General features: G+C 42.4%; 1 protein-coding gene across 6 annotated transcripts in view; it reads right to left on the bottom strand.

Annotated features, from left to right (window-relative positions):
• LOC124788247 (neurexin-4) overlaps positions 1 to 17,951 on the bottom strand; it is a 545,350-nt gene that overhangs the window by 104,090 nt on the left and 423,309 nt on the right. For all 6 annotated transcript variants that reach the window (XR_007016075.1, XM_047255435.1, XM_047255434.1 and 3 more), the window contains exon 28: positions 1,088 to 1,244. Coding sequence is in view for 5 of the 6 variants with exons in the window: in XM_047255435.1 (XP_047111391.1) it covers positions 1,088 to 1,244 (157 nt within the window). In the remaining variant the exon portion in view is untranslated. The remainder of the gene's footprint in view (positions 1 to 1,087; positions 1,245 to 17,951) is intronic.

Raw genomic sequence — 17,951 nt, 5'->3', positions numbered from 1 at the left:
TATCAGGTGCTCAATCATGTTGAAAGATGCAGTCGCCATCCCGGAATTGTTCTTCAACAGTGGGAAGCAAAAAGGTGCTTAAAAAATCAATGTTGGCCTGTGTCACACAAAACAACAAGGGATGCATGCCCCCTACATGAAAAAAACAATCACACCATAACACCACTGCCTCCGAGTTTTACTGTCGGCACTACACAGGCTGGCAGATGACATTCACCAGGCATTCACCATACCCACACCCTGCCATCGGATTGTTACATTCTGTACCATGATTCATCACTCCACACAACGTTTTTCCACTGTTCAGTCATCTGATGTTGACGCTTCTTACACCAAGCAAGGCGTCGTTTGGCATGATGTGTGGCTTATCAGCAGCCGCTCGACTGTGAAATCCAAGTATTCTCATCTACCGCCTGACTGTCATGGTACTTGCAGTGGATCCTGATGCAGTTAGGAATTCCTGTGTGATGGTCTGGATAGATGCCTGCCTATTACACATTATGCCCCTCTTCAACTGTCGGTGGTCTCTATCAGTCAACAGACGAGGTCAGCCTGTACACTTTTGTGCTCTACATGTCCCTTCACATTTCCACTTCACTATCACATTGGAAACAGTGGACCTAGGTATGTTTAGGAGTGTGGAAATCTCGCATACAGACGTATGACACAAGTGACACCCAATCACCTGATCATGTTCGAAATCCGTGAAGTTTGCGGAGCGTCCCATTCTGCTCTCTCACAATGTCTAATGACTACTGAGGATGCTGATATGGAGCACTTGGCAGTAGCTGGCAGCACAATGCATCTAATATGAAAAATGTATGTTTCAGGTGGTGTTCGAATACTTTTGATCACATAGTGTATTAACATGTGGTATCAAATCAGTTGATTCAGACAATTGTTATGTTTAGGAACACAATGATGGTAAAGTTTGTGTTTTAGTCCTATATAGATATAACTCTTATGGACGTAAATCCAATGAGCAAAATGTTTTGTTAGGCAGACTGGTTTTTCAATGCAACTTACTTTAATTCTCAAACAAAAACTACATAAAACTGATAACAAGTATTCTCGTTAAGAAACTTACTTGAGAGGCAACCATTGAAACTTTTATACGCCGTAAATCTAGGGTCTGTTGTATTTAACCCACCAACTTGAACTTCATTGGCACCCTGTTCACCTGTAGGGAGATCAGAGAGACTAAGTACTCCTGTTGGCTCTAGTTTGATATTCTCTTGATCAATCTGAAACAAACATAAAAATTTGTTGCAGATGAACTACAATATTTATTCTCAACCCGTTTTAGTACCTAACTGATTTAACGCAATGATCTGCAAATTTCTGTTTGTATCACAACATTTGACAAAAAGAGAGATAGGCTCATATGTTATAGTCCAGTACATTACAACACTGATGGAATGACAGATATTCATATTTGTTGTAACAAGATACAATATGACCCATGCTGGACCATGGTATCATTCTAGTTTAATACAAGAATGCAGCACAGAGATTTAGGAAACAAGAAGATATTCAAGCTACTTATGTATGTGATTAATTCTTTTGCACTAATTATTTGTGAATGAGATGAGATGGTAGACATGGAATTAATACATGTCGTTTACCAAATGATGAAAATTTATCATTTCCTTGGTGACATCTGGTTTCTGAAATGTTAGCTCAGAAACAAGATAACATGTTGGTAATAGAGAACACACACTAAACCTGGATTGTATGAGGAAATTTATCATTGTTACACAGGGAAAGAAGATTTTCTGTCACATGTGTTCCAGAATTAGTTTTAAGAAATCAGCAATGAGTGTAATTTATTTGTCTATATACTGTATAAATATTCTATGTATAAATATTCTATGTACTGTAAAAATATTCCGGAGGTAAAATAGTCCCACATTCGGATCTCTGGGCGGGGACTACTCAAGAGGACGTCATTATCAGAAGAAAGAAAACTGGTAGAACACCAGGACAGGGAATGTCAGATCCCTTAATCAGGCAGGTAGGTTAGAAAATTTAAAAAGGGAAATGGATAGGTTGAAGCTAGATATAGTGGGAATTAGCGAAATTTGGTGGCAGGAGGAACAAGACTTTTGGTCAGGTGAATACAGGGTTATAAATACAAATTCAAATAGGGGTAATGCAGGAGTAGGTTTAATAATGAATAAAAAAATAGGAGTGCGGGTAAGCTACTACAAACAGCATAGTGAACGCATTATTGTGGCTAAGATAGACACAAAGCCCATGCCTACTACAGTAGTACAAGTTTATATGCCAACTAGCTCTGCAGATGATGAAGAAATGGATGAAATGTATGATGAGATAAAAGAAAATTATTCAGGTAGTGAAGGGAGCCGAAAATTTAATAGTGATGGGTGACTGGAATTCGAGAGTAGGAAAAGGGAGAGAAGGAAACGTAGTGGGTGAATATGGATTGGGGGTAAGAAATGAAAGAGGAAGCCGTCTGGTAGAATTTTGCACAGAGCATAACTTAATCATAGCTAACACTTGGTTCAAGAATCATAAAAGAAGGTTGTATACATGGAAGAATCCCGGAGATACTAGAAGGTATCAGATAGATTATATAATGGTAAGACAGAGATTTAGGAACCAGGTTTTAAATTGTAAGACATTTCCAGGGGCAGATGTGGACTCTGACCACAATCTATTGGTTATGAACTGTAGATTAAAACTGAAGAAACTGCAAAAAGGTGGGAATTTAAGGAGATGGGACCTGGATAAACTGACTAAATCCAGAGGTTGTACAGAGTTTCAGGGAGAGCATAAGGGAAAATTGATGGGAATGGGGGAAAGAAATACAGTAGAAGAAGAATGGGTAGCTCTGAGGGATGAAGTAGTGAAGGCAGCAGAGGATCAAGTAGGTAAAAAGACGAGGGCTAGTAGAAATCCTTGGGTAACAGAAGAAATATTGAATTTAATTGATGGAAAGATAAAATATAAAAACACAGTAAATGAAGCAGGCAAAAAGGAATATAAACATCTCAAAAATGAGATCGACAGGAAGTGCAAAATGGCTAAGCAGGGATGGCTAGAGGACAAATGTAAGGATGTAGAGGCTTATCTCACTAGGGGTAAGATAAATACTGCCTACAGGAAAATTAAAGAGACCTTTGGAGAAAAGAGAGCCACTTGTATGACTATCAAGAGCTCATATGGAAACCCAGTTCTAAGCAAAGAAGGAAAGCAGAAAGGTGAAAGGAGTATATAGAGGGTCTATACAAGGGCGATGTACTTGAGGACAATATTGTGGAAATGGAAAAGGATGTAGATGAAAATGAAATGGGAGATACGATACTGCGTGAAGAGTTTGACAGAGCACTGAAAGACCTGAGTTGAAACAAAGCCCCTGGAGTAGACAACATTCCATTGGAACTACTGACAGCCTTGGCAGAACCAATCCTGACAAAACTCTACCATCTGGTGAGCAAGATGTATGAGACAGGCAAAATACCCTCAGACTTCAAGAAGAATATAATAATTCCAGTCCCAAAGAAAGCAGGTGTTGACAGATGTGAAAATTACCGAACTATCAGTTTAATAAGTCACAGCTGCAAAATACTAACATGAATTCTTTACAGACGAATGGAAAGACTGGTAGAAGCCGACCTCGGCAAAGATCAGTTTGGATTCCGCAGAAATGTTGGAACACGTGAGGCAATACTGACCCTACGACTTATCTTAGAAAATAGATTAAGAAAAGGCAAACCTACATTTCTAGCATTTGTAGACTTAGAGAAAGCTTTTGACAATGTTGACTGGAATACTCTCTTTCAAATTCTAAAGGAGGCAGGGGTAAAATACAGGGAGCGGAAGGCTATTTACAATTTGTACAGAAACCAGATGGCAGTTATAAGAGTCGAGGGGCATGAAAGGGAAGCAATGGTTGGGAAGGGAGTGAGACAGGATTGTAGCCTGTCCCCGATGTTATTCAATCTGTATATTGAGCAAGCAGTAAAGGAAACAAAAGAAAAATTTGGAGTAGGTATTAAAGTCCATGGAGAAGAAATAAAAACTTTGAGGTTCGCCGATGACATTGTAATTCTGTCAGAGACAGCAAAGGACTTGGAAGAGCAGTTGAATGGAATGGACAGTGTCTTGAAAGGAGGATATAAGATGAACATCAACAAAAGCAAAACGAGGATAATGGAATGTAGTCGAATTAAGTCGGGTGATGCTGAGGGAATTAGATTAGGAAATGAGACACTTAAAGTAGTAAAGGAATTTTGCTATTTGGGGAGCAAAATTACTGATGATGATCAAAATAGAGAAGATATAAAATGTAGACTGGCAATGGCAAGGAAAGCGTTTCTGAAGAAGAAAAATTTGTTAACATCGAGTATAGATTTAAGTGTCAGGAAGTCGTTTCTGAAAGTATTTGTATGGAGTGTAGCCATGTATGGAAGTGAAACATGGACGATAAATAGTTTAGACAAGAAGAGAATAGAAGCTTTCGAAATGTGGTGCTGCAGAAGAATGCTGAAGATTAGGTGGGTAGATCACATAACTAATGAGGAGGTATTGAATAGAATTGGGGAGAAGAGGAGTTTGCGGCACAACTTGACAAGAAGAAGGGACCGGTTGGTAGGACATGTTCTGAGGCATCAAGGGATCACAAATTTAGCATTGGAGGGCAGCGTGGAGGGTAAAAATTGTAGAGGGAGACCAAGAGATGAATACACTAAACAGATTCAGAAGGATGTAGGTTGCAGTAAGTACTGGGGGATGAAGAAGCTTGCACAGGATAGAGTAGCATGGAGAGCTGCATCAAACCACTCTCAGGACTGAAGACAATAACAACAACAACTGTATAAATGTTCCATGGAATATTGGAGTCCTTTAGAAACCAAAACTGTAGCTTTGACAATATATTACTAGTAGTTGGATGTTAGAGAAGTCATTTGTATTTTATTTTCCCAAAATTTTCAAGACTGCTGGCAAAATTAAAATTGGACCGAAGTTTATGATATTTCTTTAACTTTTTTCTTGTACAAACGCTTAATGTTTTGCCATATCAAGAAGGATATCAACACTTCTTGGTTTGGAACCCTAAGACATCAACCATTAGATATGAAGTTTGTCCATATAGTAAAACCTTTTTTCTGAAATCCAGATTGGCATTTATTATTAACTGCAAATTGGTTAAAATGTTTGACACTCCTAGCACATGATAATATTTCAATTATTTTTTAAATTACAGTTACTAATAAAATCAGTCTGAAGTTACTCAGATCTGTGGCATCTCCCATTTTGGAAAGCTAGTTTTAGAATGGCAAACTTTATTCAGTCAAGAAATAGACCTGTTACACTGATGCATTAATTACATGACAATACTTTTCTACTTATTTCATCTGTGGAGATTTTCATTGGATACTTATGATACTTTTAATGCCAGATGACTTTCTCATGGGCAATGGTTTTCAACAGTTGTCTAGTTGTTATGGAACATACAGGTATCACACCACAACTAATGGAATTTTGTTGCTTAAAGGTTTCTAGCCAGACTTGACCTACAGCCCATATAATCAGTAAATCTTTGGAAGTGTAAATTAAAGAACTTAGCCATAATGTCACATCAAAACCACAATCCAGTCAGATCCAAAGATAGAGTTGTCAATAAAGTACAACACTTAGAACAGAAAGCACATGTATATTGACACCATTGTATAACCAGAACAGAACTGATCTCCTGGACAGAGAGATATGGGCAGCTGTCCCACCAGGAGGACATGGGTGAATGGCTTTGATCAAAACAGAGAAATTTCTTTGTATGGCCTAGGCTATTTTCCATGGAGTTACATGTGACCTCCATGGTGTGTGGGGGTGCCAAACTCGCCAACTGATCACTGTTGTCAGAGCACCATTTTGCTACATAAGCCCACCACCCTCTCCTGACTATTTAGGCCACTGCTGGACAATGTCAAGTCAATGCTGCCCAATGCCTCAAGTCGGCAGCATCAGCTGTTCCATTCAGCTGCATCAGCAGTTCAGTTCCAATGCTACCAATTGGCAGTACTAGCAGTTTTGTCTCAACGCTCTTAACCAGTAGCAACCAGGTCTTCAAGCTACTGCCTGCCATTACCTTGGGGATCATCATGTAGAGGACATTTCTGTTGTATATAATTGTGTGGATATTCATCCAAAGATATTATAACTGATTTTCATTTTGTTAATAAAGTTGGTATTTTAAAAGTGTATTCAATCACTCCTTAGTATGAGGATATTTTACTTGCTAACAATGGTTCTGGCACATTTATTAGGATATAGTCACCAGTTACAATGTTTGTTTAGTTTGGTCTTCCGACTGCTGCACCCATAACATAGCATGGTCGATAGTTGTTTGCAGCATATCTGGTTTAATCAGAGTGATATGTTGTTGTATGCTATCCTTAACATCAGAAACAGTCCAGATACAACCCTGATAGACACAATCTGTCAGATATTCCCACAACCAGAAGCCACACCACTTTAGGTCAGGGGATCTGGAGGGCCACACATCTTGAAATTGCTTAACAATGACGAAGTCATTACTGAAGGTTTCTTGAAGCAAATCTTTCACCTGGCAAGCAACTTGTGGTGTTGTCTCATCTTGCATGAAAATAGGGGTGTGGAGACAGTTGTGTTCTTGCAAAGCCCAACTCACGTGTTGCACGATGAGCTCCTTATAATATGCAGATGTCACTGTACACCTAACAGGCCCACAAAGTGTCATCCCTTCGATGAAAAATGGACTGAGAGTGAAAGAGCTTGTGAAAACATGCCACACAGTCACATAAGTGGAGTGCAGTGGATGTTCCTGCACAACATGTGGTGGAGTAGAACCCCATATGCAACAGTTCTGTGCATTCATGGCATCATGTACGGTAAAATGTGCCTTGTCCCTTCCCTGGCCACATATGCATTTTCATGCACTCAAAAAACAATGGGCAAACTCATGGCATTGTAGCCTACATTGGGGTTTCATTTGGTGCACATTCTGAATTGTGTAGGGATACCAGTGTAAAATGCAGTGCAACGTCTTTTCATCTGTTGACCTGAGGAGAGAGAATTCCCATGACATAGCTTGAGCACTGGCTGCAGAATGTGAGGTGTGAGCTACATGGTCAGCTACAGCAACATCAACTTCTTCAACAACTGCCATATGAATGAGCTGCATCCCTCTCCATGGTGCAACATGTAATTCACCTGTTTCTTCGAATTTCTTGATCATATTCCTAAGCCTATTTATTAACATGGGCCTCTTCACAGCTGTTTCTGTTGGTAGTGGAGTGCAGTGCTATTATTGCTGCTGTCCTGAGAAAAAACAACTATACCAGCACTGCACGGTCTTTCCTCTCAACAGCCATTGCATTTCATACAGAAAATGTCAATCTTCCTGAACCAATAGATGCTTCACGAAACGACTCAACATGTGTCATCAAGCAACAAACAGCATACTGATGTCAAAACAGGAAACATTTCACACTCTGACTGCTTACAGCACCATATTTTCACCTGATGGCAGAAAGTGGAATTATTAATTTATTCAGCATACTCCATGAGCTCACCAATTAATGAATGCATCTATGATGTTTCAGCATCCTATGATGTGTACAGCCCATACTGTAGCAATCGGAACACCATCTGTTTAATTATAACCACACGGTACTTATTCATTTTCCTCTCAGATCTACTTTCCAAGATCCACTGCTTTTTTGTATCTCGTATGGGGAAAATGGTCTCATGTGTTAATTGACTTCAAGTTTTTATCTGCCTTAGTGCTGATTTGACTTACATAATGACCAATTTATGCAGTAGGGTCCATGATGTAGAATGTTAGGTGGGTAGCCATAGTTTCTACATTTATAGAAGAGAAGCATTTTACCATTAATGAGGAAGATGGATCAAACTTGCAAACGAGATACCATGCTCTTCTGCCAGAATGAGTGAAGTCAAGTTCTTCTACAGTAAATTTAAACATCTCTCTTCTAGCATTACCTAAGTAATTCCCGCTTTTAGTTGCTTCCTCCTGGCTACTTTCCTTCTCATGTTTATGATACTGGAAATATGTTTTCTCATATCAACCAGAGATGTAATTATTTTGATAGCCTTGAGGAATACGTCTTTTTTGTAGCTGATTTATGAGTCCAGAAAGACTTCAGCATTTATTTCAAATAGGAATTATCTATCTAACATTAGCACCTGTTTAGAAATTCGAGGTTTTGGTATAGATTCAATGATGGGGTCTGTAGGCCAATGCTGTAGGTTATAGGTTTGAGTTTGTAACATGCCTGCTTTGATTGGATATTAAATTTTCAAAGGTTTCCTTTACTTAACATTGTGCAACACCACAAATGAATACCAAGACATACATGTTCAAGTCTTTTGTACAATACTTGCAGAAATAGAGTGGAGAGTTTCATTCAAACTAACAAGAAACATGAAAGTGGCGGAAATTTTAGGAGGAAAATTTAAAGGGGAGGACCTCACTTATGTGATTAAATAAAAAAAAAATGTACCCATATAAGACTATACTAAAAAAAAAAAAATCAAACAACATGAACTCCACGTAGGATTATCAACAATGTAGGAAACAATAGACTGCTACTTACCATAAATAAGAGATGTTAAGTTGCATACAGGCACAATTAAAAGGCAATTACCCAAAGCTTTTGGCCACAGCCTTCATCAACAAAAGAGAAACACACCATTCATACGCACAAACAAGCACACCTCACACTCACATGACCGCCAACTCTGATAGCTCAGGCCAGAATGCAGCTATCATGTGGGATGGCAGGAGCAGTCTGGAGGGGGCAGAAAGAGAAAAGAATAGTAGTGTACCAGTGGGGGGACAGGGGAATGCTGTCTGGCAGAGTGTGCAGGCACTAGAATGTCAACAGATGCAGTGTCAGAAGGTTGTGGGGCAGGGAGGTGGGGAAAAAAGCAGCAAAAAGAAGTGGAGCAGGGAAAGACAGGTGTATGCATTGGCAGAGGGCAGCAAACAAAGAGACTAGGAGACGAGAATGGGGAGGAGATGATAGGACAGAGGGGGGTGCAAATTGTTGAGTGGAGGGTGTGGGGACAGTACGTTACTGTAGGTTGAGGCTGGGATAATTACAGGAGCGAAGTATGTGTTGTAAAGCTAACTGCCATCTGCACAGTTCAGAAAAATTGGTCATGGAGGGGAGGATCCAACTGGCTCAGGTAATGAAGCAGCCATTGAAATCAAGCAAGTTATGGTCAGCTGCATGTTGTGCCACAGAGTGGTCTACTTTCTCTTGGCCAGTTTGGTGGTGGCCATTCATTCTTGTGGGCAGCCAGTTGGTAGTCATACCAAGATAACAATATGTTCAATGGTTGCAGCAGATCTGGTAAATAACATGGCTGCTTTCACAGATATTCCGGCCCCTGATGAGGTAGGGTAAACCTGTGGCAGGACTGGAATAGGAAATGCTGGGTGTATGGATTGGGGATATCTTGCACCTGAATCTTCCACAGGGATGTGATCCTTGTGGCAAGGGGTTTCAGTTGGGAGTGCCGTTGGGATGGACTAGGATGTTGTGAAGGTCAAAGCCCACTACCTCGTTCCTCCTACACTGTACTAACTTTATCCTAACACACAATTACTTGTACTTCAAACAAATCCACATCACAGCCATATGCACCCACATGGCACCCTCCTACACCACCCTGTTTATGGGCCATCTAGAGGAGACCTTCCTAGCCTTCCAAAACACCAAACCCCTACTCTGGTTCAGGTTCATTGGTGATATCTTCATGATCTGGACTCAGGGACAAAACACCCTATCTTCATTCCTTCACAGCCTCAACGAACTTCTCTCCCATCTGCTTCACTTGGTCCTCATGAATCCAGCATGCCACCTTCCTAAATATTGAGCTCTCTGATGGCTCCCTCTGAACCTCTGTCGACATTAAACCCACCAACCACCAGCAGTACCTGCATTTTGACAGCTGTCATCCCTTTCACACCAAAAGGTCCATCCCATACAGCCTGACCACCCCGAGGCTGCGTTTCTGCAGTGACAAAAACTCCTTTGCTCCATAAGCTAATGGTCTCACTGAGCCTTCACAGACAGGCACTATCCCCCAGACCTAGTCTGCAAACAACTCCCCAGTCCTCTCACCACCCCCAAGAACCGGCCACAGAGGAGTGCCCTCTTCATCACCCAGTACCAACCCAAACTGGAACCACTGAACCAAATCCTACACCAGGCCTTTGATTATCTACCACCATGTCCTGAAATGAGGGACATCTTACTCTAGAACCTTCCTAACCCTCCTAAAGTGATGTTCCTTTGCCTACCCAACCTCCACAATATTCTAATCCATCCCTATGTCACTCCCAATCCCGATCCCTTGGCACAAGGATCATATCCCTGTGGAAGACGCAGGTACAAGACGTCCCAATCCAAGCACCCAGTACTTCCTATTCCAGTCCTGTCACAGGTCTATACTACCCCATCACAGGCTGGATCACCTTTGAAAGCAGCCATTTTATTTATCAGCTCTGCTGCAACCATTGCATAGCTTTCTATATTGGTATGACTGCCAACCAGCTGTCCACAAGGATGAATGACCAATGCCAAACTGTGGCACAACACGCAGGTGAGCATAACATGCTTAATTTCAGTGGCTGCTTCACTACCCGATCCATCTGGATCTCCCCCTCCATGATCAGCTTCTCTGAACTGTGCAGGTGGCAGTTATCCTTACAACACATTCTCTGCTCCCTAATTATTTCAGCCTCAACCTGTGGTAACATACTGTCCCCACAAACCTCCACCCAACAATTTGCACCCCCTCTGCCCTATCACTCCTACCCATTCTCACCTCCCAGCCTCTTTGTTTGCTACCTCTGCCAATGCACCTAGCCATCTTTCCCTGCTCCTTTCCTTTTCACTCCTTTTTCTCCCCACCTCCCAGCCCCACAACATCCTGATGCTGCGCCTGCTGTTGGTATTCTAGTCTCTGCACACTCTGCCAGACAGCGTTCCCCTCTCCCTCCACCAGTACACTACTATTCTTTCCTATTCCATGCCTCTTCCAGTTTGCTGCTGCTATCCCATGTGACAGCTGCCTTCTGGCCTGAGCTGCTGGATATAGTGGTTATGTGTGCTTGAGTGCGCTTGCTTGTGTGTATGTATGGGGGTGTTTCTCTGTTTCTCTTTTGTTGATGAAGGCTGTGGCCGAAAACTGTGTGTAAGTGTCTTTTAATTGTGACTGTCTGCAACTTAACATCTCTTCTGTATGGTAAGTAGCAATCTATCTTTTCCTACATTGTTGTTAAAACTATAATCATTTATTTTGGAAAATAAGTAACATAATAAATTTTTGGAAGAACATAAATCACTCAAAGGATTAATTTATTGAAGGAAAAGAGTGGTTCGAGAATCTAATAAACACAATGTGATCAGTGTATGCTATCACCACTGGAGCAGCTGAGGGAGGCTGATTACGGGTTACCGAATTATTCCAGCTTGTAACACCTGAGGCTACAATATTTAGACAAAATCTGATCTTGGACATAAAGATGGCTGTCATTGGCTACAATTCAAAAAGGAAATATACCACAAGCATCTCAAAAAACTGCCCATGTAAAACCGAAGACATTCTGGAAGGATATTTTAAACTGCTCTTAGTTTTGTAGCAATATATTGTAGACCTATTTCAGTACTTTACTATGTTTGCTAAATATAAATAACATTTTAATTATGAAATTACTTCCCAATGCCATTTCTAACATCATAGATTCCACACATTTATGAACTTCCTTCCCAAATGCTGATATTGACTCATCGGATACAGTGCTCAGAACTGTGAACAGCAAGATTGGCTAAACAGATAGTTATCGAATTCCAGATATTGTTTTCACTTAAATAATACTTTAACTGTATATAGTTGTTGTGACTCACTGATCTTTCAAAGTGCTGCCACGCAGTTACGCGCATCCTCTACATGTGGCGCTGTCTGCCAGCCATGCAGCAGCAGTGCCACCTACGCGGCCAGCCAGCCAGCGGCCGCTAGACTTGGACTCAGTTATGATTTGACTGTTAAAGTGTACACACATCTTACTCTGTTTACTTGATCATGTATTGTGTCTTCCTTGAAATATATTTGTTCAACTTGAAGTTATAACAATTGGCGACGAGGATGGGATTTTTCTTTTCCATCGTTGACCCACATGTTTCCATGGCTACTTTAGAGCAACTGTTGCGAGGTCTCATAGAACAGCAAATGCTTCTCACAAATGCGATTCATGATTTCGTCACGGCATCAAATGCGGGGCGTCTCTCGTCATTGTCTCTACCTCCTTTTCCTCCTTACGACGAGATGGCGGAAGACTGATCTGACAGCACTTCTTGCATTTCATGTCGCGGATGAACAAACATGTAAGTCTCTGTTCCTTTCATGGATTTCACCTCAAATGTATCAGTTGTTGTCGCAATTGGCTCCTTTCAAAGATCCTGCGCCTTTGTCCTTTGCTGAAATGTGATCACTTCTGTCTGTCTATTTTCAAAAGCAATGCATGTGGTAGCCTCTTGTGTTGCCTTTTATTGTTGTCAAAAACAACCAAATCAATCATATTGTGCTTGGGCTGCTGAACTTCACAGCCTCTGTAGAAAGTGTCAATTTGTTACTGAAGTTCACAAAGAATCCTATGCCGATTCCATGGTACGGGATGCTATTATCTGATCGGCACCCAACAAAGAAGTTAGGCAACATGCCCTTCAATTGGCAAATCCAACTCTAGATGAAGTCCTATCCATAGCTCAGTCGTTTGAAATTTCTCACGCCGCTGGAACACAAATAGAGGCATGGGGTGACGTTGGGGAAATACAGCCTCTGTACAATGTTTACGAAGCATGTGGCGTGTACCCACTGGCTGATGTGGCCACAGTACACTCCCAAGCGCAGCCTCGGCCTAACCGTAATCAAACCTCTAAGAAACTGCAGCAAAACCCACGGCAACTTCCTTCATGTCCATGGTGTTTTACAAAACATTCACGAGAAGATTGTCCACAACGTTGGGCCGTGTGTCACAAATGCAAAAAAAAAGGTCATGTGTCATCTGTTTGCAAATCCAACCGCATACATGATGTTCATGATCATGACACTGATTCTGATTCTGTGTTGTCTAGCAATTGTACTTCTTCCCTTTCAGGGAAGTTATTCCTCACTGTCCAAATACTTGGTCGAGATGTTCGCGTGCAGATGGATACTGGTTCTGCTGCCACTATCACCAATTCTCAGACGTATCTTCAGTTGAGTTCTCCAGTCCTGTCACCTGTCACTAGGCAATTACGGACTTACAGTAAACAGAAGATTTCTCTCTTGGGACAATTTGATGCTGAGGTATCTTACAAATCTGTCGTTCACACTGTTCCTGTATTTGTGGTCGACCATAGTAATGTGGAGAATCTTTTTGGTTTCGATACCTTTCGCGTTTTTGGATTCTCCATAGATAAGTCTGTCAATATCGTCTCTGATGCTATTCCTTATGCTCAACTGGATTCCTTGTCAACGACATTTTCGTCCCTTTTTTCTCCTGGGTTAGGCTGTGCAAACAACTTTGAAGTTCATATCATGCTCAAACCCACTGCTTGGCCTAAATTTTTTCAGGCTCGGCCCATTCCTGGGGCCCTTCATGATCGGGTCAAATGGGAGCTGGATCGTCTCACTGCTTCAGGGGTCTTGCTTCCTGTCACTTCCAGTGAGTGGTCCTCTCCTGTCATTGTTGTTGCTAAGCCAAATGGTGATATTCATCTCTGTAGTGATTTCAAAGCCACTGTAAATCCTCAATGCCTTATCGACACTTACCCTATGCCTCAACCTGAAGAATTGTTCACTAAACTTGCTGGAGGCCACTATTTTTCTAAACTTGACCTGTCAGAAGCTTATTATCAACTTCCTCTCGACGCTGCTTCCCGGCAGTTTCTGGTCCTTAACACGCCTTTCAGCCTCTATCAATGCCAACGATTGCCATTCTGGGTTGCCAGCACTCCTGCTCTCTTTCAGCGATTCTTGGAACAATTATTGCTCACTGTCCCTGGGTGTATAAATTAGCAGGATGATATTGTTGTCACTGGCTCCACCACTGATGAACATCTTCAAAATCTCCGCACACTTTATCATGTCATACAGACTGCCAGTCTTAAGTGTAATCTTCAGAAATCAAAGTTTTTTCAGGCATCTATCATGTACTTGGGGTTTCAACTCTCTCGGGATGGTATTCGTCTGCTTCAGCAAACTGTCTCTGCGATTGATGCCCTTCCTTGCCCTACATCTGTTAAGGAACCGCAGGCCTTCTTGGGGAAAATAGCATACTATCACAAGTTTTTACCGTCTGCTGCTTCGGTGGCTCAGCCGTTGCATCACCGGTTGCATAAAAACATGCCTTTTCACTGGTCCGTGTCATGCGATGCGGCTTTCCAGAAATTGAAGACTATGCTGAAACAGGCCCCATGTCTGGCTACTTATCAATCTGGCCAACGTCTTGTTCTTGCCATGGACGCCTCTCAATATGGGATCGGTGCAGTCCTTGCACACCGTTTTTCTGACGGTTCTGAACAACCCGTTGCTTATGCCTCCAAAACCCTCGCAGATGCCCAACAAAAGTATTCTCAAATTGAAAAAGAAGCTTTGGCCATTATTTATACTCTTCATAAGTTTGATATTTTTCTCTATGGATCCAAATTTAATCTTGTTACAGATCACAAGCCACTCGTTTCCTTGTTTCATCCATCAACTTCACTTCCCGACAAGGCTGCACACCGCCTCCAGCGTTGGGCTCTTTACTTGTCTCGTTTCAATTATGAGATTCATTTCCGGCCAACAGTTCGACATGCGAATGCTGATGCACTGTCTCGCCTTCCCATGGGTCCTGATCTGGCATTCGATAGGGACGAACTTTTGTGTTTCCACCTGGATGTTGCCGAGCAGCAGGTTGTGGACGGTTTCCCCGTCTCTGGGGACCGGCTCGTGGCTGCTACGGGTTCTGATCCTACCCTCTCCGGGGTTTTACGCTGTATTCAGAAGGGTTGGCCAGATTGTCTGTCTGCTAAGACTTCTGATCCGTTGCAGAACTACTACACTTTGCATTACCGCCTCACGGCTAGGGATGGTGTTATCCTCCTCTCCATCAAAAATGCTTCGCCGCGTGTTGTGGTACCTACGTCTTTGCGTGCTTCGGTCTTGTGCCTCCTTCACCAAGGGCACTGGGGTGTCTCTTGCACAAAATCTCTGGCACACTGTTATGTGTACTGGCCCAGCATCGACTCTGAAACTGCACACATGGTCGCTGCCTGCGGCCCTTTTGTGTCACAGGCCGCCATCCCGAAGTCATCGTTGCCACCGTGGCCTTCGCCTGAGAAGCCCTGGGAGCGTATTCATGCTGACTTTGTGGGACCTTTTTTAGGTACTTATTGGCTTCTCGTTATTGATGCCTACTGTAACTTTCCTTTCATTGTCCGTTGCACGTCGCCTACCACCGCGGCAACCAACAATGCTCTAGCTCGCATTTTCTCTTTGGAAGGCCTTCCCTCTACTCTTGTTACTGATAATGGTCCACAATTTGCCTCTTCTGATTTTGCGGATTTTTGTGCCCATCACGGTGTCATGCATGTCACAGCCCCTCTGTTCCACCCACAGACAAACGGTGAGGCTGAACAACTGGTCCGCACATTTAAGGCTCAGATGAGGAAACTCCTGACTTCTTCTGCTGGTGGAACCGATGATGCGCTTCTCCAATTTCTGGCCTCTTACCGTTTCACCCCCATGGGCGACCACAGACCGGCTGAGCGCTTACATGGCCGACAGCCCCACACGCTACTTCATCTTCTGCGGCCTTCCACCTCACAGCCGCAGGTGCCTTCGCTTGGCCGGTTCACCGCTGACGACCTTGTATGGGTACGGGGATATGGCAGGTGGCCAAAATGGAGTCCTGGCCACATCTTACGACAACCTGGCCAACGCCTGTATGAAATCCAGATGGACACGGGTGTTGCAGTGCGTCATTTGGACCACCTTCGGCCTCGTGTGCCGGCAATGCCTGTTCCGGATGCCGCTACACCACCTTTGGCTCTACCTGATGCTTGGGATACTGGAATCTCTCATTACTCACAACGCAGTCCTCTCACCATCATATCGGTGCCAGCACAAGAACTGACGCCACCAGGAGACGTGCCCATGCAAGAACCAGATGACCATCATCTGTCAGAGCAACTCTACTCGCCTCCTTCTCCTACAGATGTGGACACATCGCCCATGTCTCCTGTTATAACAACTGGACTTACTGCAATGGGCAGATTGGTGCACAGGGCCCCAGCAGATTCGACCCCCATGTCTCCTGTCATCTCGACCCCCTATCATCGGGGACACTTTGTCCGTACGGGAAGCCTCCTCCTCGAGACTTAACGGCCAGTCAAACAACACCTATGGACATTAGCAATCTACAGGCCACCTCCATCAAGACCTGTGCAAAAAATTCAAAGGGAGGAAAAGTGTTGTGACTCGCCAATCTTTCAAAGTGCCGCTGCGCAATTACACGTGTCCTCTACATGCTGCACTGTCTGCCAGCCATGCAGCAGCAGCGCCACCTAAGCGGCCAACCAGTCAGTGGTCACTAGACTTGGATTCAGTTATGATTTGACAGTTAAAGTGTACACACATCTTACTCTGTTTACTTGATCTGTGACTTTCATGTATTGTGTCTTCCTTGAAATATGTTTGTTCAACTTGAAGTTATAACAGTAGTATTGCTGGAACACAAATGATTGTTTACATGCCCTTTCGGAGTAAATACTGATTGCCAATTTTGGTAGATAATGTTTCTTTTAATGTCACCATGTCTGATGATCACCACAATAAGCACGTGTGGCATGTCATGTGGGCAGAGCTTTTTGCTGCTGTGGGACCAGGCAATCCATTGCAGGAGTTACTACGAATCACACCATTCTGCCTTTGGATTTCAACCTTGCCCTGTACCTGTACTTTCTTGCTGTCATTATTGGCTTTCATTCTGTGTCCTGCTCTTGACAAACTTTTTTTTGTTTATGGATTATGCGTTCATATCAGGGCCAGACCGAAAATGTACTATATCTTGTTTTAATGCAAATTGGACTCAACATCTTCTACAAAGTTAAGAGCTGTCTTTCAGTGATGTTATTGGAAGTGTTGCCTTCAGTGCTCAAGTTAACATGGAGAAGTGGGATGAATATTGCACCCCTTCTGAAGAGTCAAAGTTACTGAGTCACAGTCCATCTGTAGCCAGAGGTAGAGAGTATTTTGTATGGGTTACAGTTTTACAACCTCTGTCCTAGCAGGAATTCAAAATCACCACATAATTATTGATATGTGCAGTCCTCTCACAAATGATTTTTATTTTCAACCATAAAGGAATTATGTTATTGAATTTGACACAATACCACTACAAAAACAAAATCCATTTGTTGTGATCATAATGATAGGGCAGTTATTGTGATATATTATCACTTGCTAAAGCCACAAAAATCAAATTAGCAGAGTCAGATCTCATTTGTTCAATAGAAACATGCTATTAACATAACTAATTAGAAGCTGCCTTGGAAAGAAATCGTTCAGTACTATTTGTGTCCTAAAAAACTTGTTATTGGATAAGGAGATGCAAAATCAGAGAGTGAACAAAGAGTGTCCTTAGAGTAACATACCAGCTTAAGGTCTCTAGAGTCTGTTCAATCAGAGAACCTAAAACCATTACCAGTGCACTGGTTGTATCCCCATAAATATAGGTAAAACACTGAGATAAGAGTCCAGTAATCACAGTAGATTGACAAAGTATGTCTATGACTGTAAAAGCATGATAACCTTGATCCAGAATTTCAGTGGAGTAGATCACAGTAGTGACAAGAGAACTCACTGTTCTATTATACTTGCCCATTCAG

The sequence above is a fragment of the Schistocerca piceifrons genome, chromosome 3, assembly GCF_021461385.2.
Source record: "Schistocerca piceifrons isolate TAMUIC-IGC-003096 chromosome 3, iqSchPice1.1, whole genome shotgun sequence".
Taxonomy (NCBI): Eukaryota; Metazoa; Arthropoda; class Insecta; order Orthoptera; family Acrididae; genus Schistocerca; species Schistocerca piceifrons.
Note: the sequence above shows the minus strand (reverse complement) of the source record. Positions and strands in the feature narration are given on the sequence as shown.